Source organism: Chlorella variabilis (genome assembly GCF_000147415.1).
Source record: "Chlorella variabilis unplaced genomic scaffold CHLNCscaffold_23, whole genome shotgun sequence".
In the NCBI taxonomy this organism is placed as follows: Eukaryota; Viridiplantae; Chlorophyta; class Trebouxiophyceae; order Chlorellales; family Chlorellaceae; genus Chlorella; species Chlorella variabilis.
In genome coordinates, this window is record NW_005435065.1 from 309,961 (window position 1) to 334,359 (window position 24,399).

The 24,399-nt window shown below is 61.0% G+C and overlaps 5 protein-coding genes across 5 annotated transcripts; 3 read left to right on the forward strand and 2 right to left on the reverse strand.

Moving 5' to 3' along the window:
- Nucleotides 1–5,036: 5,036 nt before the first annotated feature.
- CHLNCDRAFT_58914 (hypothetical protein) lies at nt 5,037–11,376 on the reverse strand (the record flags this gene model as incomplete). Its single annotated transcript, XM_005844352.1, has 14 exons — nt 5,037–6,289; nt 6,397–6,480; nt 7,076–7,362; nt 7,500–7,602; nt 7,775–7,906; nt 8,068–8,211; nt 8,478–8,744; nt 9,297–9,676; nt 9,833–9,918; nt 10,049–10,131; nt 10,314–10,410; nt 10,527–10,861; nt 10,965–11,136; nt 11,360–11,376. 14 exons carry the CDS (start codon nt 11,374–11,376, stop codon nt 6,254–6,256), a joined length of 2,223 nt encoding a protein of 740 aa, XP_005844414.1. The 3' UTR covers nt 5,037–6,253.
- Nucleotides 11,377–11,575: 199 nt separating this feature from the next.
- Nucleotides 11,576–13,147, forward strand: CHLNCDRAFT_54548 (hypothetical protein; the record flags this gene model as incomplete). Its single annotated transcript, XM_005844268.1, has 6 exons — nt 11,576–11,784; nt 11,960–12,066; nt 12,276–12,342; nt 12,497–12,629; nt 12,754–12,823; nt 12,966–13,147. The coding sequence occupies 6 exons, from the start codon at nt 11,576–11,578 to the stop codon at nt 13,145–13,147; spliced, it is 768 nt and encodes a 255-aa protein (XP_005844330.1).
- A 771-nt stretch (nt 13,148–13,918) lies between these two features.
- CHLNCDRAFT_32566 (hypothetical protein) lies at nt 13,919–16,241 on the reverse strand. The gene is made up of 9 exons (XM_005844353.1): nt 16,082–16,241; nt 15,810–15,864; nt 15,560–15,600; nt 15,314–15,406; nt 15,132–15,195; nt 14,779–14,957; nt 14,526–14,648; nt 14,314–14,381; nt 13,919–14,219 (listed from the first exon to the last, which is right to left on the reverse strand). The coding sequence occupies exons 2-9, from the start codon at nt 15,835–15,837 to the stop codon at nt 14,060–14,062; spliced, it is 756 nt and encodes a 251-aa protein (XP_005844415.1). The 5' UTR covers nt 15,838–15,864; nt 16,082–16,241; the 3' UTR covers nt 13,919–14,059.
- Nucleotides 16,242–16,351: 110 nt separating this feature from the next.
- On the forward strand, nt 16,352–20,597 carry CHLNCDRAFT_58916 (hypothetical protein; the record flags this gene model as incomplete). Its single annotated transcript, XM_005844269.1, has 12 exons — nt 16,352–16,637; nt 16,794–16,942; nt 17,128–17,331; nt 17,478–17,592; nt 17,691–17,789; nt 17,976–18,140; nt 18,901–19,052; nt 19,184–19,387; nt 19,823–19,885; nt 19,924–20,038; nt 20,132–20,230; nt 20,340–20,597. Exons 1-12 carry the CDS (start codon nt 16,611–16,613, stop codon nt 20,595–20,597), a joined length of 1,650 nt encoding a protein of 549 aa, XP_005844331.1. The 5' UTR covers nt 16,352–16,610.
- A 1,122-nt stretch (nt 20,598–21,719) lies between these two features.
- CHLNCDRAFT_139095 (hypothetical protein) lies at nt 21,720–23,993 on the forward strand (the record flags this gene model as incomplete). Its single annotated transcript, XM_005844270.1, has 10 exons — nt 21,720–21,828; nt 21,923–22,086; nt 22,225–22,410; nt 22,541–22,601; nt 22,695–22,792; nt 22,944–23,040; nt 23,199–23,251; nt 23,574–23,662; nt 23,794–23,849; nt 23,971–23,993. The coding sequence occupies 10 exons, from the start codon at nt 21,720–21,722 to the stop codon at nt 23,991–23,993; spliced, it is 936 nt and encodes a 311-aa protein (XP_005844332.1).
- Between the last annotated feature and the right edge of the window lie 406 nt (nt 23,994–24,399).

Here is a 24,399-nt window from a genome sequence, read left to right on the forward strand (position 1 = left end):
GCGTGCTGGGAGTGTGTGGTGCACAAGCTGCAGCAACTGCACATTTGCAGTCTGTGTCATGCACCAGGGGGGTGGCATTCCCGTGGCGGCGGCGGGCGGCGCGGGCGCCAGCAGCGGGTCGCCGGTGCCAGGTGGTGGCGGCGGGGGCGGGGCGGGGTGGTGGCGCAGATGATGCGGCATCCTCATCGCCCCCTTCGCCGCCGCCACCACCCCCGCCCGCCACCGCATCCTCCACCAGCTGCAACGGCCTCTCTTCATTCACTTCCCTCTGGCTGGGTGCAGAGGATTTTGCTGATGATGTCACCGAGGTGGAGCAGAACCTGCGGCAGCGCATGGCGGCAACAATGGAGGCGGCGTGCGCGGTGTTGCAGCTGGTGGAGGATGCGGCGGCGGGCGAAGGCGCTTGCGGCGGCGCGGGGGGTGATGAGGGCGCCGCACCCTCGCCCAGCCGCCGCGGCGGCAGTGCCAGCAACTCCAAGGATGCGCAGCTGGCAGCGCTGAACAACCTTCTCAAGGCAGAGAACAATCGGCTGCGCGACCAGGCGTTGCAGGATGCGACCAAGATCAAGCAGCTGCAGTCCAGCCTGGCAGGTGTGGCCGGTGTGGGCGGTTGGGGCGCTCGTGGGCGCTCGTGGGCGGTGGGGGCTCGTGGGCGTACTGCTGCTGCCGCCCCTCGACGTGTTTGATTGCCGGCCCTTGCAGACCGTGAGGATGAGCTGTTGGTGGCGCAGCGCAAGATCACTCAGCTCAAGGGGGTCGGCATTCCTGTGGCGGCGGTGGGCGGCGCGGGTGCCAGCAGCGGGTCGCCGGTGCCAGGTGGTGGCGGCGGGGGTGGCGGTGCAGATGATGCGGCGCAGGCGATGCAGCTGCTACAGAAGCGGACTGCGGAGCTGGACGAGCGGGAGGAGGCGCTCATCAAGGCTGACAGGTTAGGGGTGTTTTTGAGGATGGGGAGTGGGTGCTCGAAAAAGGGGTGTGGAAGAAGGCGGACCTTTTGCCTACTCTCAATGTATTACCTGGCAATGAGTGAAGCACTGCTTCAACCATTTGGGAAGGAAAAAAGTTCGCCGACCACGGCAGGGATCGAACCTGCGACCTACAGATTCGAAGTCTGTCGCTCTATCCGCTAAGCTACGCGGCCATTGATTGATTGGCATTCCGGCCAGGGTGAACTCAGATGGAATTTCCGCTTGACCAGTCTCGGCATGTTCCGCTTGACCGTCTTGCCACGCGCGCACCCTCCGAATAATCTCAGTCAGTCAGTCGCACCCTCCGTAATGGGCCTTACCTCTGTCATCTCCGAGCTGTGTCCACGACAATTGGGGCGGAGGGCTGACTGGCAGTTTTTTCCTTTCTTTGGCGCTGTTTTCTGATATCTGGGAACATTGGGAGTTAGAGTCAAGCCGCCACGGGGCCCTTACATGCCCCGAAACGCTCTACCCTGATCTCTTGACACTACTCTCCCAGTGGCAAGGCTCTCCCCGCGACCAAGAGCACGTGCTGCCATCACTACCGCCGTTGCATCCATCCCTTGGACAACAGCCTCTCCAGCCGCTGTCTAGCACGGGCTGGAAGCTGCCCAGCAGCAGCACAGCCAGTCGCCGTGGACAGTGCTTCCCACCCCTCCTAGCCTGCTGTGATTGAAGTTTGCTCCTGGGCGACTGCCACCCATTTGATTTGTTTTGTTGGCTTCCAGTCCATTCGTGGATTCTCAGCCAGGCCGCAAGTCAGCCAGGCCCCAAGTGTGCTTCTCCTGCCTGCCTGCCTGCCTGCAGAGAGATCCGAGGGCTGAAGGATGCGCTGGGGTCGGAGCGCGACCGGATGGCACGCATGCAGCAGTTTGACCAGGAGCGGTTCCGCCACCTGAATGTGGAGTTGCTCAAGGTGGAGGAGCGGGCGCGCGAGCTGCAGCGCGGCCGCGACCAGCTGCTGGTGCAGCTGCACGAGCTGCGTTTCCAGGTGTGCGGGGACAAGCACCTGGGCCGGCGCTCGCCACACTTGTGGTTCTTGCCGCTCGGGGGGGTCTGTGTGCTTGAGGGCATCACTCTTGCTGACGCTGTTCTTTCTTGCTGATCCACAGCTGGACCAAACTGCGCATCTGCGGCGGCAGCTGCCAGCAGCCGACGAACGCATAAGGTGACAATGAGCACTCTGCTGCGCGTCCATCCGCATGCATGCACGTGTGCCTGCCTGCCGAGTTCATTGTTATTTGCTCAACATTCGCGATTTTCGTGAAATTTGAATGTGCAGGGAGCTGGAACGGCAGTTGGCGATGCTGCGACAGCAGCGTGGCGAGGCAGAGGCAACACTGCAGCGGGAGCGGGCCCAGAAGAGTGGCAAGCAAACAGCGGCGGAGCTGCAGGAGATGATTGTGGCACTTCAGGCAAGGCAACCTGCTTTGCAGTCCATTCTCCAGCCTGCCCAGCTCAACACCCATGCGTTGCTAGCCTGGGTGACGATCTGGCCTGCGAGCTGTGATGAGGGACATGTTTATGTCACAATGCAGACTGAGGTTGCTGCCCTCAAAGGCACATTGGACAAACACAAAGGCCTGCCAGCGGAGCTAGAAGCAGGCAAGCAGGAATTCCGGCAAATTCCTTTTTGAGTTGTATCATGAATTATGAGTTTCAAGAGGCCATGGAATGGCTGGTCTGTGGCCAACTGATGTTCTTCTTTGTTGCAGCCAAGGCAGCCTCCGAGGAGCACCGGCGAGCAGCCGAAATGATGCAGACAGAGGCACAGCTCCTGCGCGAGCATTGCAACAAGCAGAAGCAGGCGATCTCGCATCAGCAGGACAAGGAGAACCAGTGGAAGGCAAGTAGCAACTCGTGCATCAAGGCGATCCAGTAAAATCAATTGGCTGTGTATAATGCCAGGATCTGAAGCGTCATCGGCGTGTTTTTGTGCTCTCCATAGGAGCGTGAGGCGGACCTGCGGCTTTTTGTCGAAGTCACTACCAAAACGTGCCTGCCCCCAGCTGGCAGCAGTGCACACGAGGTGACCCATGCGCGTGTAGCCCAAGCTAAGCTTCAAGAGCAGGTGGGTGGGCCTCAATCCCGGTGCTTGATACAACAGCTGGACGTGCATATTCAGCTGCCTTGCTGGTGGGCGTCTACCCAAAGGGTTGTACACCCTCCCTTTTGCACACCAGCTGCTGTTACATGCTGCCCCCAGGTGGCACACCTGCAAGCCCAGCTGCAGAGCAGCACTCAGCACCAGGTTGCTGAGGCTGCTAAGCGGCATGCAGCCGAAGCACAGCAGCAGCTGGGCGCAGCTGTTGAGGAGGCTGCACGGCTGCGAGCTGAGGCAGCCGGCCTGCAGCGCCAGCTGGATGCCCTGCAAGGGCAAGTGGCTGACCTCAAGGTGAATGAATGGGAGGGTGGGGCAATTTTGTGAGCGTTGGCAGTTTGTTCTGTGGGAGGGGGTCGTGTGTTGTGAACAACTGTTTGTGGTGGTAATGAACATTGTGCAAAGCTGTTGGACCTAAAGTGGTGGACTCCCTTTACACGTGCAGCATGAGAGCGAAGCTTACATGGCGGAGATAGAGAGCGTGGGGCAGGCTTACGAGGATGCGCAGGCAAGCTTTTTCGATCTTGCCCTCAGCAGAGTTGGATGTGCAGAGAGCAACATTATCGCTCCTTCCTCTACTGCATGTATATTGCCGCAGGCCCAGAACGCGCGGCTGCTGACATCGCTAGCGCAGCGCGATGAAGATGCTTCCAAGATGCTGCAACAGGTTTGCCTACCGCGTTTGATGCTGCCTCTACAGCGCTGGTGTGTTGAATGATCAGTGGTGCAATGGAGTTTGTTGCGAATCCATCTGTGCAGGCAACGGCAGCGGCACAAGAGCGCCAGCAGCTTGTGGAGGAGCGGGCTGATGCGGGAGCGGCAGCCAAGCGTAGCCAGCAGGCTGCAGCTCTTGCTCAGCAGCGCTCTCTGGAGCTTGAGGCGCGGGTGCAGGTGGGTGGCAAGCTCGCATTTGCACACCCTGCGTGCAAGGACTGCAGGCGCTGGCACAGACATACACGCATCGCCATGCTGTCCCGTCTGCAGAGCCTTCTGCACGAGCTCGATAAGGTGCAGAGCGAGGCACGTGCCGCCACAGGCCGCGCCGATGCAGCGGATGCTGACGTCAAATCCTGCGAGCAGCTGTTAGCAGCAGCACGGGTAAGCTGTCGTACAATCAGCTGCGTCCACAGTTGATGGCAACTCAGCCTCTTGCAATACCAATTTTTGCGTTGGTGCAGGCTGATGCTGAGGCAGCCCAGCAAGCGGTAGCACGCCACGTCAGCGAGCGTGATGCCGAGATGGAACGGGCAGAGAAGGAAATCACGCGAACACAGCGGCTGGAGGAGCAGCTGCAGGTGCGCACTGGGTACTGCCTGCTCCTGCTGCTGCCATTGCCATCTTGAGCTTTCCAGTGGCTGGGAGCTGGCCGAGTTGACCACTGCCTGTGGGTATGGTGCCCTCGGTTCACCTGGTAAGCCCCATGCTGGAGACAAACTGTGGTGTACTACTGCAGGATGCACAGCAGCGCTTGGAGCGGCTGCGGCAGCAGCAGACCTCGCCGGCGGCTGGGGATCGAGAGCTGCAGGTGCATGCAGTGATCTATATTTGCATGCAATACTGCGGTCGGTACTTGTGGCCAGGTTGTTCAACGGTTTGTGCCACTGGCTTTGGCTGTAGGCTGAGTGCTCGGCGCTGCGGGCCCTGATCAACTGCAACGTGTGCCACCAGCGGCAGAAGGATGTGGTCATTACCAAGTGCTGGCACATGTTCTGCCAGCAGTGCATTCGCAGAAACCTGGGTGCGCAGTGCTGTTTGTGCCTGAAAAAGGGAGGGGCCACATTCCGCTCGGTCATTCAAAATCACGCCCCACCTCGGCTTCAGTCCACCCCATCACCTGCCGCTGCCTGAATTGCAGATTCGCGCCATCGCAAGTGCCCTGGCTGTGGAGTCGGTTTTGGGCAAGGGGACGTCCATACTTTCTACTTCACCTGAGATGCATGCCAAAAAAGTGCGGCACAATTCTGTGCGAGTTCTGGATGTAACATTTAGCATTGTGTATGCAAGTGAAAGCCTCAGCCACCCTTGCTGCCTTGTGGAAGGCTGGAAGAGCTCGTCCGCCGGCTGGACGCAGTGCCTGCTGCTGCAACTGCGCTCCAGCTGCGCGGCTGTGGCTGGTTGGCTGGCACAGGCACTGCTGCTGGCGCCGGCGCTGCGCTGCCCATTGCCGCCAGGTTGCTACTGCTCCCTCTGCCCCAGGCCGGCCGTCTGCTGACTAAGCCGCTGCTGGCAATTGCTGCGCCTGAGGGCGTGCCGCTCCCGCTGGCTGGATTGGACCGCGAAGGCGAGGATCCCAGGCTGGCATGGGCAGCCGCGATGCCTGCTGTAGCTGGCGAGGCAAGGCTGGCGCTGCTGCTGCTCCTGCTGCTAGCACGCAGTGCGGCTGCAAATGTCTTTGGCGAACGTGTACCTTCTGACGCAGGTGCGCGCGGCACAATGGGCAGTGGTGGTGGAGCCTGGGGGCGAAGTGGGGAGCGCGGGGGTGGTGGCTGTACAAGAGGCGCTGCTGCACAGGCCTCTGGCTGGCCGGTGCGTGTCCGAACAGCAGCCAGCACTGCCATTGCGGCAGCCAAATCGTGAGTAGCACTGGCTGTTGCAGGCCCTGCTGCTAGTGGTGCAGGTGGCAGCGCTGCCGGCAGTACTATTGCTGCTGACGGGGCTGAATCTGCTGCTGACTGTGGTGCTGGGGAAGGGGAGGTTGCAGCTCCACTGGTCGGTAATGGCAGCACCGTTGCTTGGGGCACCACTTCCTTTGCTGCAGGCTTGCTGCCGCCAGAAGCACAATGCAGCGTCTCATGCGCTGCTGCCGCAGAGCCGACTGGCATTGGCTGCGCTGAAAGAATGCCATTGCCATCGCCTGCTGCAACTCTTGGACTACCGCATGCAGGCTGCGCCCCCGATGCGGCAAGGCTGACAGGCAAAGGCAGCTGCAACTGGGCCGCTGCAGCACCCGCGGTGGCGCCGGGTCCAGCTCCGCTCGCTGCCGCAGGTTCAGGGTGGCGCTGCCGCCGCGCCACCATCAAGTTGCGCTCCATCGCCTCCAGATTGCCACCAAAGAAACTATGCGGTGAGTCGTGCTGTGCTGCCTGTGCGCCGGGCAGCAGAGACAGCATGCTCGCTGCAGGGCGAGCTGCAGCAGCAGCACCTGTCGGCATGGAGCTGATTGCAGCGCCCGCTCCATTGGCCGTTACTGTGCTGCTGCTGCTGGCAAAGCCACCACCACCTGCAGATGCAAGCAAGAGTTCAAGGCAAGGTGTGGGACGGTGGCTACAGCTACATGCTGGAGCCCGGGTGCATCACCCTCCTTGCCAACTACATGCGAGGGCTCACCCTCCAGCATTGCCCGACCAGCCGCTGGTTGACTGCTGCTGCCTCGATTGTGGTCAGCTGCACTCCGCTCCGCGGCCGCCTCCTCTATACAATCAGTGGCGGCAGCAGGCATTGGTATGCTTGCCGCTACCAAATTGGCTGCCTGCTGCTGTTGCTGCTGCAATGCCACCTGCTGCTGTTGCTGCTGAAGCAACATAGCAGGATTCATGCCATGCTGTTGCTGCCATGCTGGCATGCTCAGCGGATCACTCAACAGCAGCTGGAGCATTGCCATCTGTGCGGTCTGTGCGGCAGGCTGCTGCTGCTGCCGCTGCTGGATCTGTTGGGTTTCAACGCTGCCATTGCTGAGCAATGCGACGGAAGGATGCGCCGTTGCCACTGGAGGGGTTGCTGGGCGGCTGCCACTGCCAGGTAGATGCAGCGGGAAGCCCGCTGCTGCAGCCGCTGCCACCACCGCCTCGGTGGCTGCTGGGGCCAGCTGGATGCTGCTCAGCCTGGCCAGGAATGTCTGATTGTCAGCTGCCATACGCACAGGGGAGCGCCAAGTATGTTTGAACATGCTATCCAGCGAGTCCACCGCCGAACGAGGATCCTATACCACGCATGAAACTTGGAACTCCGAGTCAGTTGATCATGTCGCCTGGGGAGAGAGAGTGCCATGACTTCCATCGAGACGCACCTTGAGCAGCGCCTCTTCTAGCATGCGGTTGCCCAGCGCCAGCGCCTTCTTTACCCGGGCATATGAAGCCTTGCTGACGCTGCGCCCCAGGTTGTTGCTGGGCAGAAGCGGATCCACGATATTGAGGTGCTTGAGGGGGAAGCGCGGCGCCACGAGTTGCATCCCTGCCGCCTCCTGCTGCTGCTGCTGAGAGAGGTGCTGCACAGAGTAGTGTTGCAGGACTCCCCGCATGAAATCCGCATCCAAAAGCGGCTCCGTGCCGCTGGAAACTAATGCAGTGCGATCTACTGCACACAACACCGCATCACAAAGATGATAAAGTTGATGCTGGCTGCAGTGAAAAAGCACCGGGCAACCCACAAGCCCTCTGGCACGCCCTGGCATCCCTTCACACATCGCACTGCTCATGCACACATTCACTAACCATGCAGCTTGTGCAGGTCCGCAATGGGCAGCGGGCCTTGCAGCGCCAGGCAATACCGCTCCCAATCAAAAGAGCCAAGCACAGCCAGGAAGCGCCGCAAAACCTGCAGTGCAGCCGTGGCGCACCGCACTGAATCTCATCGAAGCACAGGCAGTGGAGGGCTGTGGAACCCACTGCAGAAGAGCCAGCCTGGAAGGCAAGGTGCTGCCCATGCAGGCAGGAGGGAGAAGCCGCCCAGGCTCCGTGTGGACGTGCACATGGCAAGTGAGGCTCACATCCAGGGGGGTATGAAGCTCGGCGTGGTGCAGATTGAAAATGTAAAGCACCAGCACCTCCAGGGCATAGGAGGAGATGAGGCCATGGTGCGCCCCCAGCAGCCGGCTCTCGTAGTAGCACCAGGCCTTGAGCTGCAGATGCAGGGGGAGGCTGGGGTGGAACTCCGCAGCTGCCCAAACGCCCCACAAAGCATGTGCCTGCTGCCCATCAAATGCCGGACGGCATCGGCAGATGGACCACTGCGCTGAAGCGCAATGGCCGGCCGCCAGCAAGCATCGCCAAGCACACGCACCAGCAGGATGGAACGCTTGAAGAGGTGCTGCCGCCCAATGCGGCGGTCCGCCGCCTCCAGAAAGGCCACGGTGCAGAGCCCTCCCACGGTGTCAAATGACACATCTACCACGACATCATGCACCACGCACTTGACCAGCTTGACCTGCACCGCAGGTGCTGCCAGAGTGCAGGTCATGTGGCCAGACCAGCCGACCAGTCCTCACACACACCAACCGCGGAATGGCCAACCCTGCATGTCGCCAGGACGCCCCCTATAGCCATGAAAGCGCGTACAAATGACAGCATGCACCCAACTCCGGTGGCAGAGGCTGGCCATGGGTGCTGGAGCGGCTGCAGGCTGCATGGCCAGGAGCTGTAGACACCATACTTGCAGTGCTGGCGCGCCAGACCCGCTACGCAATCCCGCACCTCGGCCTGAATGATCTGCACATCGCGAATCTTGAAGGGGGCGTCAGGCCGCACCGCCTCGCGCTCTAGCGCTCGCAACAGCTGCGACGCCCACGTGTCACGCAAGTCGCCCGGCGGCGAGGCGCCTGCCCTGTGCCCCGGCTGCTCGCCACCGTTGCCGGATGGGCTGCTGGGTGTGGTGGCTGCCGTGGCAAAGAAAGAGATGTCAATGTCGCCGTCTGGTAGCACAGCTCGCAGCGGCACAGAGCCAAACATGAAGGCCTCCACCTGCGGGCCCAGAAACGGGGCTGGTCAGCGGCGGCGGAGGCGGCAGCACACGTCCGCACCCAGCCCAGCCTTGCCTGGTGCGGCTGGAAGCAGCGCTTGATCAGGCTGCAGATGTAATACGCGATGGTGAGCCTGCGAAACTCTGACGATGGGGACGGAGCAATGGCGGCCAGCAGCGCATCCAGCCGTGAGGCTGCGGCCAGAGTGGCTGTGCTGCTCGCGATGCGGCCAGGAGGCATGGCCCCAGAAGCCATGACTCTATCTCCTGTCACGCACACATTTCATAAGAAAATTGAGGATGAGAGGGAGACTGCATGAAGAAGAAGAAGAAGAAGAAGAAGAAAAAGAAGAAGAAGAAGGAAGTATGACACGCTCTGGTGACTTGTCTGGGTGAGATGAATGCGCGCCGACAGGCTGGCGGCGTGACGTGCGCGGCGCGCCCGTCTGCCTCACGTGTGCCTGGATCCAACGGGTTGGACTGGGATGCTGTGATGATGTGATGACGGAATTGTTACATGATCATCCCAGCTGCTGCATCACCGCCTGCGCCACCTGCAGGCACTCCTGCACCAGCGCCACGGCAGCTTGCCGCTGCTCCAAGAGCTGCTCCACCTCCAGAGAAGCGCGCACTGCCTCCTGGCTTTGCCCCGTGCCCTCCTCCTGTCGCTGCTGCTGCAGATACGCCTCCAATTGGGTATGTTGCTCCTCAACCCGGCGCAGCAGCTCTGTGGCCTCCGCCATGAAGACCATGGGGTCCACCGGGTCAGCCACCAGCTGGTCTGCGAGCTGGCTGCCGCCACTGGCACTGAGCTGAGCTGCCAGCGACAGCACGTCGGCGTCACCGACCAAGCTGCCGCTGAAGGCGGCTCGCAGGTGCGCGGCCGCCTGCGCCCGCCGCTCCTCCCGTGCCGCTGCCGGTGATCCAAGATCCCCTGCAAACAAACTCACAATGCTGGCAATCTTCCTGAGCGGATGCACGCTGATTCATTGGGCGGATTTGGATGGTGGATTTGCAAACGTAGTACAAGAACCGGAGTGTGCTCATACACAAGGAGTGTGCTCATCCAACTGACAGGACCCCGCCCTACCTTCTCCCAAATCAAGGATGGACATCAGCTCATCCAGCAGGCGCAGCCCGGGTGACGCAAGCTGCCGGTCCACCTCAGCCTTCAACCTGTGTGCCAGCAGGGCCCAGGTTGCTCAAAGGAGAGGGTCTCGCCACCTTGGAATGGCTTGATTTCAGCATCACAAACAGGGCGAAGCCTTTACAGACTGCTCAGAGCTTGCATTGCTGACCCACCAACCTGCGATACAACAGCTGCAGGCCCTGCAGCACTGCTTCCTGCTTCTCCAGCAGCTCAGCTGCCTTCATGCGCCGTGCCAGCAGCTGCATACAAAGCAGAGACAGGAAGGCCCAGCTGCGATGAGATGAAGGGCGAGCTGCCATGGGGTGATGCCGACAACCCAGGGACAACGCATGTGACGCCGACAACCCAGGGCACAACGCATGTGTGCAGTGGAGCAGGGTGCTTCCGAGAGCATGCAATGCGATGTGTGCAAGGGGCTGACCTGCAGCATGGAGTCATCAATGTCGGCCCGGTGCTGTGCAATCACTTCCTCCACGTGCTCCCCCGCCTGCAGAATGGCCAGCAGCGCTTCCGACTGCCTGCGTGACAGCGCAGCAGGGTGGGTGGGTATGTGACTGCACCGTGCTGCTGTGGCAACAACAACACCAGGGCTTCCGGGGCACAGCTCTGTGAATGATGCCGCAAGCAGACGCACCTGCTGATCTCCAACTCCTCCTGCCCATCCTGGTGCAGGCCTGGCGGCTGCGGCCCCTGCGGCTCCAGCACATAATCCGCTTCCACAGAATTCGCCGCTGCTGCCCCAGCAATGCCGTCCTGCATGTTCTCTGCCGCGGCTGGCAGTCCTATCCCTGCATCTGGCACATCGGCCAGCTCGTCGGCCACCTGCCGTCCCTCCGGTTCCAGATCTTGCCCCAATCCCCGGGTGGCGTCTTCTTGTGGATCCAACACTGCATCAGCAGAACTGACAGGCACACCCTGCTGCTGCTGCTGCTGCTGCAGGCGCTGCAGCTCGGCCACTCGGGCCTCTCTCTGCGGTGCACGAGGTCAACGCAGGCGCAACTTGTTCAGCAGGGCCCGCCCAGCACGTGATGATTTCTTGCTGTGCATGAATCTGGAGAGGCAATGGGCACACCTCGAGTAGCAGGTCTGGTGCACGTTGCTGCGTTCGGCCCTGTCGAGCGAGGCGCTGCGAGCGCCGCCTGCTGGCGCTGCTGCCGCCGTCGCCACCAGATGCGGTCTGGGCCGTGACACACAGCCGCGCACAGCGGTGATAGCCACCAGCACTGTGAGTGATCACAAGCAGCCTGCACCACCGGTGGAAAAAATTGAGACAAGAGACCAGACTGGCGTAGGCAGCGTACGCCGGCGGCGGCGGCGGCGGCGGCGCAAGGCAAGCTGTCCGGGAGATGCCACAAATAGCTTTGGTGGCCGAATTGAACACGAACATCGTAGCGGGGAGGATTCAAGAGAAACGAAGCAATGCTGCTGCGCAAGGTCGAGGCTACAGGCTTGCCCATTGCAACCCACCTCGCTGGAAACACCATTGCTATCGGTGGTTCTTGATTCGTGGCCGGTGTTCCGTTGCCTGATCGCCAGAGGCCGCTTGTATATACAATGTACTGCCGAGGCGAAATTCAAATTAGAGAGGCAGTGAGTCTGCCATCGACTCCGCTGCGTGCTATAACTCGGACTGGAATCCTGACTGCCTTGTCTTCGGCCCCTGTCTCCGCCGCCCCAACAAACATGGCGCTGTCCCAGCTCGAGCTGGAGCGGCAGGCTCGCATTGCAGCCAATCAAGCGAGGCTGCAGTCGATTGGATTGCTGGATACGGTGCAGGGCATCGCTTCCGCCCAGGTGGCAGCAGCCCGCACCCACCGCAAGGCTCCTGCCGCCCGGGCCAGCGGCGCGGCCCGCAGGGCGGCTGGCACCCTTCCACCGGGCCGCGTGCGCAGGTGACCCTCGCTGCCGAGCGCATTGTGCCAACCCACTGCCGTGCAGAGGCAGCCGCTGCAGGGACATCTGCAGATTGTGACTGTTGGTGACAGGGGTGATGGTGGCCGGTGGGGTCTGCTCCTAATGCCATCATTACCCAGGAAATTGTTGTGCCTGTTGCTGCTGCTTGGGCAGGTCGGAGCGGGTGGCAGGCATTGACGCCCCCAACTACAACGAGAATACACGGCTGCTGTCCCTGGCTGACGGCGAGGCGGGCAGTCGGGATCGGCGCCTGATGCGCGGTGCGCCTCTGTCGCACATCTGCATGCCTGTGCGCGCCTGCCTCTCACCATGCCACCTAGGCGGGCTTCGCTGAGGTAGCCTGCACAACAGCATCACTTGCTCACACCTGGCGATGTAACCCTAGCTGCCCTGCTAGCCTGCCGCGGCTTTGCCTGCCTACACTTTGGCCTTGTTGCCTGCCAACTCTTCGTCTGTGCCGGCTGTGCAGAGAATGTGGCAGAGGAGGTGTACGACGTGGAACACCTTGATGCGCTGGGCTCCCACAAGCAGGAGTGGTAAGCCGGCGGCGCTCTCCTTCACAACCCCCTCCTCCATCTACATTGCCAGCTCTTGGCACTGACGGCTGGCGCTGTTCATGCGCCATGTGCTTCTCACATCAGCGGTTGCAACGGCTCTGCCTGACGCTTGGGCGCCTGTGGCGGCCTGCAGGGAGCTGTTTGTGGACGGCTATGACGCATCTAGCAACCGCATCTACGACAAGGTCAACGGCCTGACCTGCCACCAGTGCCGGCAAAAGACGCTGGGCAAGCGCACCTCCTGTTCCGGATGCCACTCGCTGCAGGTAGGCCTGTCCTGCCTGACTGGGCTCACCCTCCAAGGGCAGGTGCTGAGCCACCCTCGGGCTGCGCCTCAGTCGGGCTCAAACTGCCGTGTTGCTGGTGCCCCGCTTTCCAACCTATGTGCAGGGTGTGCTGTGTGGCGATTGCCTCTTCATGCGGTATGGCGAGAATGTGGATGAGGCCAATGCCAACCCAGGTGAGGTGTCCGGCACATCCCGCATGTGTCTGGCGTGTATCTTCCAGCTTCGTCTGAAACCATGCATGCCGCACTGGCATTGGGTTAGGTTGTAGCTAACGCCACATCGTGCTGGCATCTCGCTCCTCCATTCCGCCTGCAGACTGGCTGTGCCCGCTGTGCCGCGACATCTGCAACTGCTCCTTCCACCGCTCCAAGCGCGGCTGGGCACCCACTGGCACGCTGTACCGCCATGCCATTGCAGAGGGTAGGCAAACAGAATACGGGTGCTGCGTTCCCAATGTGGGCAGGGCAGCACACGTGTCCGCCCACATGATGCACTAGCCCAATGTGTGTGCTGCGGGCTGGGAGCGCTGCTGCGGCCGACGTGGGCCACTGTCACATGTTTTGCAGGGTACACATCCGTGGCGCACTACCTGGTGCTCAACAACCTGCACACTGACGCCAAGCCAGTGGCGCTTGAGCGTGGCATGTGCCCACCTGAGCTGGCAGGTGTGTCTGCATTTTTGTTGTAGCTAGAACCATCTTGCATGATTGCTTGAAGTTTCAACACACAACTTCCTGTCAATTCCTTGGTGCAGCGGAGCTCAAGAAAGAAGTCAAGGATGCTGCAGCAGCTTGCGGCAAGGCAACTGATGCAGGGCCGGTGGCAGCCCCCACTCAGGGCCAGGAACAGGCGGCGGTGGTGGAGCAACTGCTGCAGCCAGATGCAGACCCTCCGCCCAAGGCCCTCGCCACCACTCGGCGCTCAGCTCGCGGCCGCGCTCCATCAGCCACGCCGGCGGCACAAGAGCCCCGGCAGCCAGCAGGTCGGCAGGCGAAGAGGCAAGGCACCATCATGCTGCCAACTGGCACTGCCAGCAAGAAGCAGAAGGGCTCAGCACCTGGTGCAAAGCAAGGAAGCACTTTTGCACAGCGGCGTGGCCTGCGCTCTGCCTGCTAAGGGGTTGAGCCGACGTGCTCCCCGTCCCTTCAACATCCTCATCGATGGACAGCCGCACAAATTTAGGCGTCCTTTTACCGCTGGAAACCCAGAACCTCCATTGACACAGTGCTGTCTCCGCATTGCAGTTGTTGTCTGACACCATTCCAACAGAACTGCCATCTCTTGCACACAACCAGAGAGCATCCATCTTGTAAATTACCACATACAGTTGTTTGTTAAGAACTGGAGGGAAAGGGGCCAACTAGTCCAGACAAGAAATGATCGTGAGATCTGATTTTTGGATCAGTTCGCTACATGTTCCTGAATGCCGGCGGTGGTGCAAGCTGTGGTGGTGGTGGCAGCTGCTGTGGTGGCAGCTGCTGTGGTGGCAGCTGCATACCTGGCCGGCCAGCTGGGGCCGCAGGTGCCTTGAAAGGCAGCTGCAGCGAATAAACCCTGTTGTCTGGGTCCCTGCAGGCAGGGCGATGAGCTGGCAGCAAGGTTTGCCAACCAATAAACAAGCAGATCACAAATTCTAGATGCGCAGCTCAGTCGCTGTGCTCACCAGTGTGTAAACAGCTTCTCGGGGTGCTTGTCCACCTCCAGACTGGGGATTTTGAAGGCTATCACCTCCTGCACACCCAGACGCGTGCCATTGGGGCGACGCGGTGAAATAATGTAGGCATTGCCAGGCATAAATGTGTCTGCAAGTTTGCCGAGCAGCGGCAGTACGCCACCAGGAGCAGTGGGCCCCGCTGCAGGCCAGCGTGCGCTCACATACGGCTCCGCCGCAAACAGCAGGTACTGCCACTCCTTGCTCCACGGCTCCTTGCGCTGCTCGTAGCTGGACATGACGCGGTGGCGCGGCTTGGTGCCCTCCTCAATCTCTGGGTACTCAATCTGCAAGACGAGGGGGGCTGCTGCTGCTGAATCTGCTAGCAGGTGTGGTTGTTTGATGCCAAGACGACGGACACATCCTAAGCTGAGCATCAGTCACCACGTCATTGGGCTCAAAGGCACAACGGCCCACCTGGAACAGTAGCCCCCGCGCCCCCATCTCTGGGTCGAACTGCTTGGTGACGCGATAGCCCGGCCGCCCAATGCGCACCGTCTTCTTCACAGCCACGCGTCGCTGCGGTGCTGGCGCCACCGGCTTTTCAGCCGCGTCCCGTGCTGCGCGCTTGGCCAGGTTCTGCTGGTGCCGCTTGCCTGCACAGGCACGGTCATCAGGGGGGTCACAAACGGCGGTTGAGTCAAGGCAGCGTGCAGTAAGGACAACAAGGAGAGGCATAATGAAGCTAGCTAGTATTGCATTACAGCCAGCCCTCTCCTGCTTCTCCTGGTTCTGCGACATGCCACTTCAGCGGCCATCCTGCCCCGCACCTTGGGTGTGCGCAAGATAGTTGCCCTCGTTGGTGTGCAGCGTTAGACACAGGCGGCACTCGTACTGCGGGCGGGCGGCCAAGGGCAGGTCAGCTAAGGCTGGACTGCTACAAGCGAATTCAAGCCGCATGGGTGGAGCACAGGGTGACCTGCACAGAGGCAACCAGGCCCCGCATCCTGACCTGCCCCAGGTGGTTGCGCATGAAGTAAGGGTCCTTGGACAGGTCTATCGTCTCTAGTGCCAGTCGCCGCAGCCGCTCACGACGGTCAATCGCCTGCAACAATGGACGTGTAGCGTCGGCCAAACTGGCGGCTCACTGGTGACACATGGTGTTGGCACCTGCCAGCATAGCCAGCACACAGAAAGTGGCCTGCAGGCCATGCAGTCAGGCCTTTCGTGCTTGAATTCATTGCATGTGGCAGCTCACCTCCTGCTGCGAGGAGACGAACCCACTCCCTGGCTTGGAGCCTGCAGGCAGAGCGGGAGGCACAGCAGATCGAGAGTAGTGGGCGGGAGCAACCTGTACAAACCGCTCTCACACTGCCCCAACGGCTGCGGATTTCTGCCATGGTTGTTGCTCCCTGGTAAAGCCGCATTGCCCATTGTATTCTACATCATTGCTCTGTCAATGTTCCATTCACAGCTGCGGCGGCAAATCCATGTGCTGACAGACGCACCATGCTCTCGTGCATCTAAGAAACTCATGGCTTATGTTTGCTCCACCTGCACTTGCTGCAGGGGTCAAACATGAATTGTGCAGAAAGGAGTTGATTGTGCAGAAAGGGAAGCCGTGGTAACGGTGTCCACGCGCCACCCGCCCCGCCCCGCCCCGCCCCGCCGCAGCCACGCCCAAGAGATGGGGTTTGGCTCATCACTCAACAATGACACTTCCCCCTCTCGCTGCCCAATTAAAAAGCACAGGGGCCGCCCTAATCAAGTGGAGGCTCACCGCCCGTGTGCTGCTGCGCCTCCTTGCGCCTACACTGCACACTGCGCCGCAGCGAGCCTGTGGGCCCCCAGAGTGTTCGCGCTGCAGAGATGCCACCAATCTGTGAGTCGGTGAGCTCGCTGACGGATGTGGTGCGTGTGCACTTGTTGCTGGTAAGATCAAACAACGAAACAGCGTCGCGCAACATGTTTACGCTGTGTACTCCTTTCTGTACCTTCAAGGCGAAAGCTCCATTCGCAAAACCGCATCCGTCATTTGATTTGAGATGGCCGCAACGCATGGCCCACCATCTCGGCATGGAGCCGCGCTAACGCCGCGACAGGCCCGCCTGCTCAAAACTGCGGTCGTTGCTGGCCTCCTGCTTCTCTCATTCTACTGTTTGGCCAGCCGCAGCAGCGAGGCCAGACCGACACTGTACAGCGGCGCGGGATTGGAAGGCTTTGAGGATGACGAGGAAGGCGGCACCTACGGCGCGCTGTGGCTGGCGGGTGCTGGCGGCAGCAGCCGGCGTCCACTCCACCCAAACGAGATGTGTGGCTGGGAGACTGCGCTTGAGGCGAGCAACATTCCCCTAGTGTTTGCCTGCTCCTGCGTGCCTGCCTCGCCGAGCAACGTCGGGCCCCGCCGCCATCTGCATCGCGAGGCGGTTGCCTGCATCACCACCAACCGCTGGGATTGGCGGTCTCCCCCATCGATTCCCATGCCGCTGCAGTCAGTGACGTATGACAGGGCTGTGGAGAAGGACGGCTGGCCCACCCATTACGAGCACATGATCAGCGAGAGCCGCCCCCTGCAGCATGTGTTCTGCCCCGTCTGCGGCGCACGGGACCAGGTCATCCACTTTCCAAACCAAAATTTGAGGTGGGCAGGCTGGCTGAGTGGGCTCTAGGCACAGGCAGTTTTGATGGGATGCAGGCACACAGTTTGGTCCAAGCCATGGCTGCTGCGCTGGCCGTCGACCCTGCCTGTGTTAATATGCTTTCTTGCACATTGGCAGGGCTGCCTCCCTCTCCCATGTATTCAACTCACGCTGCTGCGTGCTGCAGAGAGGAGGGCAAATGCTCCCTATGCGGCAGCTTCAACCGCATGCGGCAGGTTGCTGAGGCTGCGCTGCCAGAGGTGCAGCGCATTTCGGGACGGCGGTTCAGCAGCTTGAGGGAGGTGGTGCAGTCAGATCTGGCCATCTACAACACACAGTGCGCCGGCGTGTTCCACAAATTACTCCACGAGGCCCCTGGATACGTGTGCAGGTGCGCATTGCTGGCCCAGCATGTTGACCGCAGGATGCGACACCCTGGACAGCCTGGCTCGGTCCGCACTTGATGTTTTTGGATGTCTGCCTGTTGAGGGGCCACCACACAGTGAACTGCTGCCTTGATCCTGCTCTGCGGTGCAGCGAGTTCATCAGCACTGATGTCCCCGTTGGCAGCATTGCGCAAGGTGTACGGCACGAGGACTTGCAGGGGACGTCTTTCGAAGACAACTCATTTGACATTGTAATCAGCGGCGAGGTGGGACGGGCGGGGCGGGGCGCGCCTGGTTGCGACTGGGTGCCAAGCCGAAGGTGGGGCATGGCTTGTGAATCCGTCTCCTACATCCTGCTTTGCAGGTGCTTTCCCATGTCCCCAGCCCTTACCAGGCGCACCATGAGGTGCGCCGCATCTTGAAGCCGGGCGGCTCGCACGTGTTCACTGTGCCCTTTGCGCCGGTGAGTGGAGTTGAGTGGGCAGCCACTGGAAATCCAGTGGGCATCGTGTAAGCAAGCTCCAGGTCTTGCAGCGCTGGCCAAGCGTAGGCAAACACCCAGCACAACCCCTGCTGGATTGCGTTGGAAGATTCCTTAAAACCCGGTACAAACCGCTGCTGCACCGTGCCTGCCCCTGCCCTCATGCAGACCGACCTGCACGACCAGGTGCGTGCGAGCGTGGAGGAAGGCCGGCTGGTCCACCACGTCGAGCCGCCCATCTATGCGGGCGACCCCCGGCACAAGCATGGCGTGCTGCTGTACACCATTTTTGGCAAGGAGATGGTGGACAAGATGTGCATGCTGGGGTTTAACGTGACCTCACACCACCTACACAATGGGGCGCACGGCATCATCGGAAACAATGCATGGGTGTTTGTGGCAACCAAGCCGACTTGACTCTAGCGCGCACCAGCGGGTGTGGCTAGCTGCGTTCCCCAAATCCCGCACATTGTCTTCTTCCTCCCCCTCTTCACTCTGTTCTTTTCTCATTCAAAGATGCAAACATGCCCTGGATGCATCCCTGCCAGGATCAGAGAGCCTTGAGTCAGCTCCCGCCGCATGCGGCCGCACAGTCTGGCAGTACGCCCCCGCCTCGCTGGAAGTGCAAGTCTGTCTGGCGAACCTCAGGTGTTATTGCGGAAATGCGCAGTGTGTCCTGGTATTCGTCGATCACAACAGAAGCGCCTGCGCGCGGATGGCGGCACGGCGAAGCTCAACTGCAACAAAGTGGCCAGCAGCTGCGGCGGTGGCCGTATGCTTGCTACTAGCGTGGTCTTCGCGTGGGTCCAGCGGACGTGGAAGACGCACGAGGCGTGCGGGGGGCAGCGTGAACGCGGCAGCGCTGGGCAGCAGCAGCGGCACCGCCGCCAACGGCAGCAGCAGGCAGCTTGTGGAGCAGCAGCAGACAGTAGGCAGCATACACCCCAAACACCACCATCAGTTGTGTCATTGGCAAAGCGCATACCTGGTAAGCAGAGGGGCATGAGAAGGGGTGGGTGCAGCCTCGCCTACCGGCACGTGCTCCTGCGATTGCTGCTCCCCGGATCCTGTCGCTGCGGTGTCCACCCCGCAGGAGCCCTCCAGTTACCACTGGGCTGTCGAAAAGAATGGATACCCCACCGAGTATGAGCAGCTGGTCAGCAAGAAGCAGTACATCGAGGGTGTTTCTTGCCCCGTGTGTGGCTCGCAGCAGCAGACGGTTCGCTTCAAGGGAACCAACTTTAGGTGTGCACCATCAACAAACCTGCCGGCTGCTGTCATGAGCTGCGCCAAGGGACAGCTATCAGCTAGTTGCAGGCAGGGGATTGGGACTACCCCATACTCAAGTCCCCATCTGAGTTCCCACTTGTCTGCAGGGAGGAGGGCAAGTGTCCGACGTGCGGTAGCTTCAACCGCTTGCGGCAGATTGCTGAGGCGGCACTGCCAGAGGTGCAGCGCATGACCGGCCGGCAGTTTGGGAGCTTTAAGGAATTGGCGCTGTCGGACTTGGCCATCTACAACACGCAGTGTGCAGGTCCTCTGCACAATGTGCTGCAGGCTGCACCGGGGTACGTCTGCAGGTGAGGCGGGTGGTGGCTTGGGGGTGGCAGGGGCTGGCTGGGCGGGGGTGGCTCAGGGTGGGTGGGCTGGGTGGCTGGGTAGCTGGCCGGCTGCGCGCCCGCCTGCGCCTCGCCTGCACCCGCACCACCCGCCACCCGAGCCGACGGNCCAGGGAGCCGCTGGGAGCACCTTGCAAGCAACCGCCCACCCTGCCGACGTGCCTCGGATACGCAGCGGGTGTCTGGCGGGTCTTTCAAGTCTGGGTGGGCGGGGTGGGTGGGTGCGTCCTGGGTGGCTGGGCCACGGGGGTGGGTGGCACCCCCGGGTGGCTGGCCCGGTGGGCCAGGGGGGCACAGGGTGGCGGCGGCGGCGCCATGGCCGACGGCGGTTTGGCCACCGCCGGCGGGGACTTGTGCCCGCTGCACACGCATCTCCTTGCTGCATGTGTTCAGCAGGTCACCTGGGTTGTGCGCCGCCTTTGCGCCCGAGAAGCAGCAGAGCAGCAGCTGCTGCCGCTGGTGCGAAGCTGACATACCTGCTACCTCCACGCCTGCAGCGAGTTCATAAGCTCTGAGATCCTGGCCGGCACTGTTGTTAGGTCAACATTGCACGAGGATCTGCAGCATACATCATTTCCCTCCAGCACGTTTGATTTGATACTGAGTAGTGAGGTGGGCTGGGTCGGTAGGTTTCCTCGCCAGTGTTGCAACCAGCACATTGGTGTCCCTGAGAGCTGTCTTTGGTGCTGGCCGCTGGTTCCGCAGGTGTTTGACCACATTCCTCGGCCATACCAGGGGCATCATGAAGTGCGCCGCATCTTGAAGCCCGGCGGCTCGCATGTATTTACCGTCCCCTTCTCGCCGGTGAGAACATAAGTTGTTAGGGTGATGCTTGAGCATTAGCATGTTCTCTGGAGGCTGTTTACATCTTGAGCACATGCCTGACCTGCTGTCCTGTTGTCTCTATTTGCAGGACGACCTGCACGACCAGGTTCGGGCCAGCGTAGAGGACGGTCGGCTGGTGCACCACGTGAAGCCGCCCATCTATGCGGGCGACCCGCTCCACCAAAAAGGGGACTTGATATTCACCATTTTTGGCCAGGAGATGGTGGACAAGATGTGCTTGCTGGGGTTCAATGTGACCGCACACCGCCTGCACAATGGCGCGCACGGCATCCTCGGAAACAATGCATGGGTGTTTGTGGCCACCAAGCCTGCAGAGCCTGGGTAGCCAGGCGGGTGGCAGCGACCTTGCGCGCCAAAGCTGTGTAATTGCTGCGAGGCAGATCCCTGGCATCAAACCAGGGCACTGTGATATGTCATAACACACATTCAGCACCTGATCAACCCCCAGTCAATACATGTCATATTTGCTTGCATAGAAGGGACGTTCTGATCGGGTAATTTGAGGTTGGACTCAGGTGCAGGCTGGGGGAAAGGGCTGCCGGCAGATGGCGCCAGTTGCGGATAGCGGTCAGCATGGCACAGCCAGGAAACTGGACAAACACTTTGCCTCGCCTTTGTCCTGAAGAACATACCTGAGGATGGCTGAAAAGCAAGGGCTAGAGCCCTCAGCAGCACCGCCGCGGAGGCGGCAACGGCGGCACCGCCAGTGGCGACCAGCATGCTGCCCTCCCTGGCCGCTCCAACGGCTTTCTGTGACTTAAACATGAAGTTCAGACACAGGGGATTGAGCAGACACGACTGTTTGTGCGAGTGGTGCGCTCGGTCCCTGATGTGCGCTTCTGGCATTGGCAACCGCTGCCCTCAACAATCCGCATCGGTAATTCCGATCGCTTCCAGCCAGGCCGGGCCCCGCGGGAAGCGAAGCACGAATTTCCAAACATGTCCAACATGGCCCGGATTGGGGTGGCCGTCCAACGGCCTCACAGACAGCTGGTTTGCACGCTAGAAACCCTGCAGATATTCGGAGTGGCGGCATTGAAGGCACACAGAAAGTTCATCACCTCCTGCGCGCGCCCAAGGGGGGACGTCCCCCCCTCCCCGCAGGGAAGCCAAGCCGCGTACTAATCCATCGCCGAAAGAGTTCCCTGTGGGGGAAGCCCTCGCGACGTCTTCGTTTCTTCATCTTTCCTCCGCAGCTGGGCAGCGAACAAGGGCCATCCCCCACGCTATCCAGCTTGCCGGCGCGAACTTCAGCCTGCCGCTGCCTTTGATCAGCGCTAGGCGGTGACTCGAGGCGGCTTTCATTCGTGCAGCGCAGCCCTGTGTTCACCCTTTGGCACAACCCCTTTGCCCCCCTGGTCCCCTTTCGGCCCGACAGACCCCTGGCAGTCGCAGGGAGCCAGCGAACAGAGGAAAATCGTGCTTGTCTGGGCTTGAACCAGCAGTCATGCAGCCTTCCCGCGCAGCGCTGCTGCTCATACTCCTCACGTTTGGCGGCTCGGCGCATGCTGCGGTGCTCCCCGTGAAGCCAAACACGATCACCGACCCCTGCCAGAGTGAGTGGTGCGCAGGAGGACCTCGGTCGTGAAGCTGCGCATTCTCTGTGTGCCCCCCACCAGCCCCCCCCTTAAGCCTCAATGCTCGCTGCAGGCCTGACCAAGATCCCCGGCTGCATCGAGTGCAAGCGGGGACGTGGCCCGCAGTCCCCCGCTGGCGCAACCCACCGCTGCCTCTACTGCACTAAGGACCGCGCCCAAAATTGGTCCACAGACAAAATGCCCAACACTGCTGCCGGTGTACCCTACATTCGATCGGTGAGTAGTTTCCTCGTCCCTGCCTGACTGAGTTGCCGCCGACGGAAGGTGCCCCACGCCGCCGCCGCCGCCGCCCCGGCCCCTTCCCCCCCCCCCGCGCACACTGGCCCATCCACGCCGCCTTCCTGCCTCATGCAGTGCCCGACAACCATTGCCGACGTGGCCAGGTGCAAGCAGCTGACGGGTATCGACAACTGCGCCAAGTGCTGGGAAAGTGGGGCGGGCCCCTGGTGGTCGCCCAAGGGGACGAATGGGAAGTGGTGCACGCTGTGCGTGTCGGGCTTCTACTTCAACTGGAACGTGAATTCGGCCAACTTTGGAAAGGTGAGCCCAGGTGGCCCGATTTCAGATGGCACGCATGAAACACAGATGTTCCTGCCAACAATGGACAACGTCCCCTGGTACTGGTACTCTGGCCTGCATCAACACACTTTTCGTCACCTTCCCGCTGCAGTGCATGCCAGGCAACTGTCAGCAGACCTCAGGCAACTCAAACTGCGTCCAATGCAATCCAGGTGAGATTGTTTTGTGCCGGGTCCTCAACCAGGGGCGCCCCATGTTCCGCCAATGACCCATGTTCCGCCCTTCCCCGCCTGGCACACCTGCAGACAAGAGCTGCACAAAGTGCAAGACCGTGCCCGGCCAGAAGACGCTGCTGATGCCCAAGAATGCCATCTTCACCAACGGCAACTACGGCGAGTCCATGGTGAGCCACGCCGGCATCGACACAACGCTGGGCAGCAGCCTGCACACCTTGGCCCAACTGTGTGTGCGAATTTGAGGCCACCCAACTGGGCCCCATCACGCTTCCCAACACCCGGGCACCATGATCTGCTCGTGCACTGCCCTACATGCAGTGCGTGACTCCCGCCCAGCTGACGACGTACTCCAGGCAGGTAAACGGCGGCAACAACCCTCCAGCGCTGCCCGGCAACTGCACTGAAGTGGGCACGGGTGAGCTGCGGCCGTCATGTATTCGGCAGCTGAAGGGCGGGCACATGGGTGCTGGAGGCAGGGGGCCAGTACACCCAGTGCAAAGCCTGTCTGCATTTGATCTGCTGCACTCAACATTTGACTTGCTGCACTCAACATGGTCACCTGTTCCCCTGCAGACATGCAGTGCGCACGCTGTGTGGACAACTATGCCCTCACCACGCCCTCCTCGGTAAGTTCAAGCATGCAGGGAGGCGCCGCCGCCTGCCTTTCCGTTGTCCTGACAGCCCACATGTCCAACTGATTGCGGTCTATTGCGTGGCCCCACCCTACTGCTGCAGTGCTTCCCTATGAACTCTGCTCAAGGCAGCCGCTGCACCAACCCGAGACTTTCATACCGCCAGTATTGTGCAAAGGTAGGTGGCTGTATGCATGGGCTTTGAAGGCAAGACGATGGCTGGTGTCGGCACAAGGTCGCGGCACGTGGTTGCCTGTGAGCCCTGCCCATCATCGCCGCTGCACATACCAGCTCATGTCGCCCCTCACCTGTGCAGTGCTTTGCGAACAACCCCAACGCTTGCCAGACGTGTGTCTACGCCCGTGGATTCGTCGGTAGCAGTTGCGCACTCAACTGCAAGACATTGTGAGTATTCGGATTGGTGCTGGGGAGCCATTGGCCATTCTACACTGTCGCTCACTCATTGTGTGCCCGGGGTGCTGAACGCGCTATAGCTCAGCATGTTCACAAGTTGGTCTTATGCTGCTGCGCTGCAGGTTTGGCATTGGTTGCGCGACCTGCACCCGGGCGAAGTGCACGGGCATCGACTCATGTGCGTTGTTGCCACCAGGCCTTCCAGCCATACAATCGGTTGCTTGTCTGCTCCTGCCCATGCTGCTGCTTGCTGTAGGCGTGCAACAGCTTGAGCTGCCGTGTTGTGTCCTGTCTTGCAGTCTATCCATTTGGACGGCGATGAACCGCCCACCTCAGCAGCGCAGACTGCATCCAAGCGACATCCACGTCGCCCTGCATATCCTTGCCGTTCGCAAGGCTGTCAGGCTTGAAAAGGCCCTGCCATGGCGGCCCCTTGCGGTGCTATGTTGGAAGCCCAGACTGGGCGTCACCATTGGACATGGGGTGCTGCAGCAGCCGCTGTACGAGTCGGCTGGCCCGTCTTAAGAGCAGGGCTTGTACACTGAAGGCACCAACTGCTTTTGTGTTTGTCTTTTCCTTCTTTGCTGTTTCGAATCAATACCCCGTTTCGCAAGTGCCATCAAGCAGGGGAAAAGCTTTGGTTTGTGACTGGCTAGCTGCCGACAATCCTTGTGCCCGCGTGCCACAAGGCCAGCCATTTCGATTTTCGGCTTGCAATCCTGAGTAGC

Coding starts and splice junctions, on each gene's coding strand:
- CHLNCDRAFT_32566 (XM_005844353.1), bottom strand. CDS start 15,837: ATGAGTTTCTTAGATGCACGAGAGCATG. Junction 15,601..15,809: donor CTTAGATGCACGAGAGCATG/GTGCGTCTGTCA, acceptor CTCTGCCTGCAG/GCTCCAAGCCAGGGAGTGGG. Junction 14,649..14,778: donor CGCGGGGGCTACTGTTCCAG/GTGGGCCGTTGT, acceptor CTCGTCTTGCAG/ATTGAGTACCCAGAGATTGA.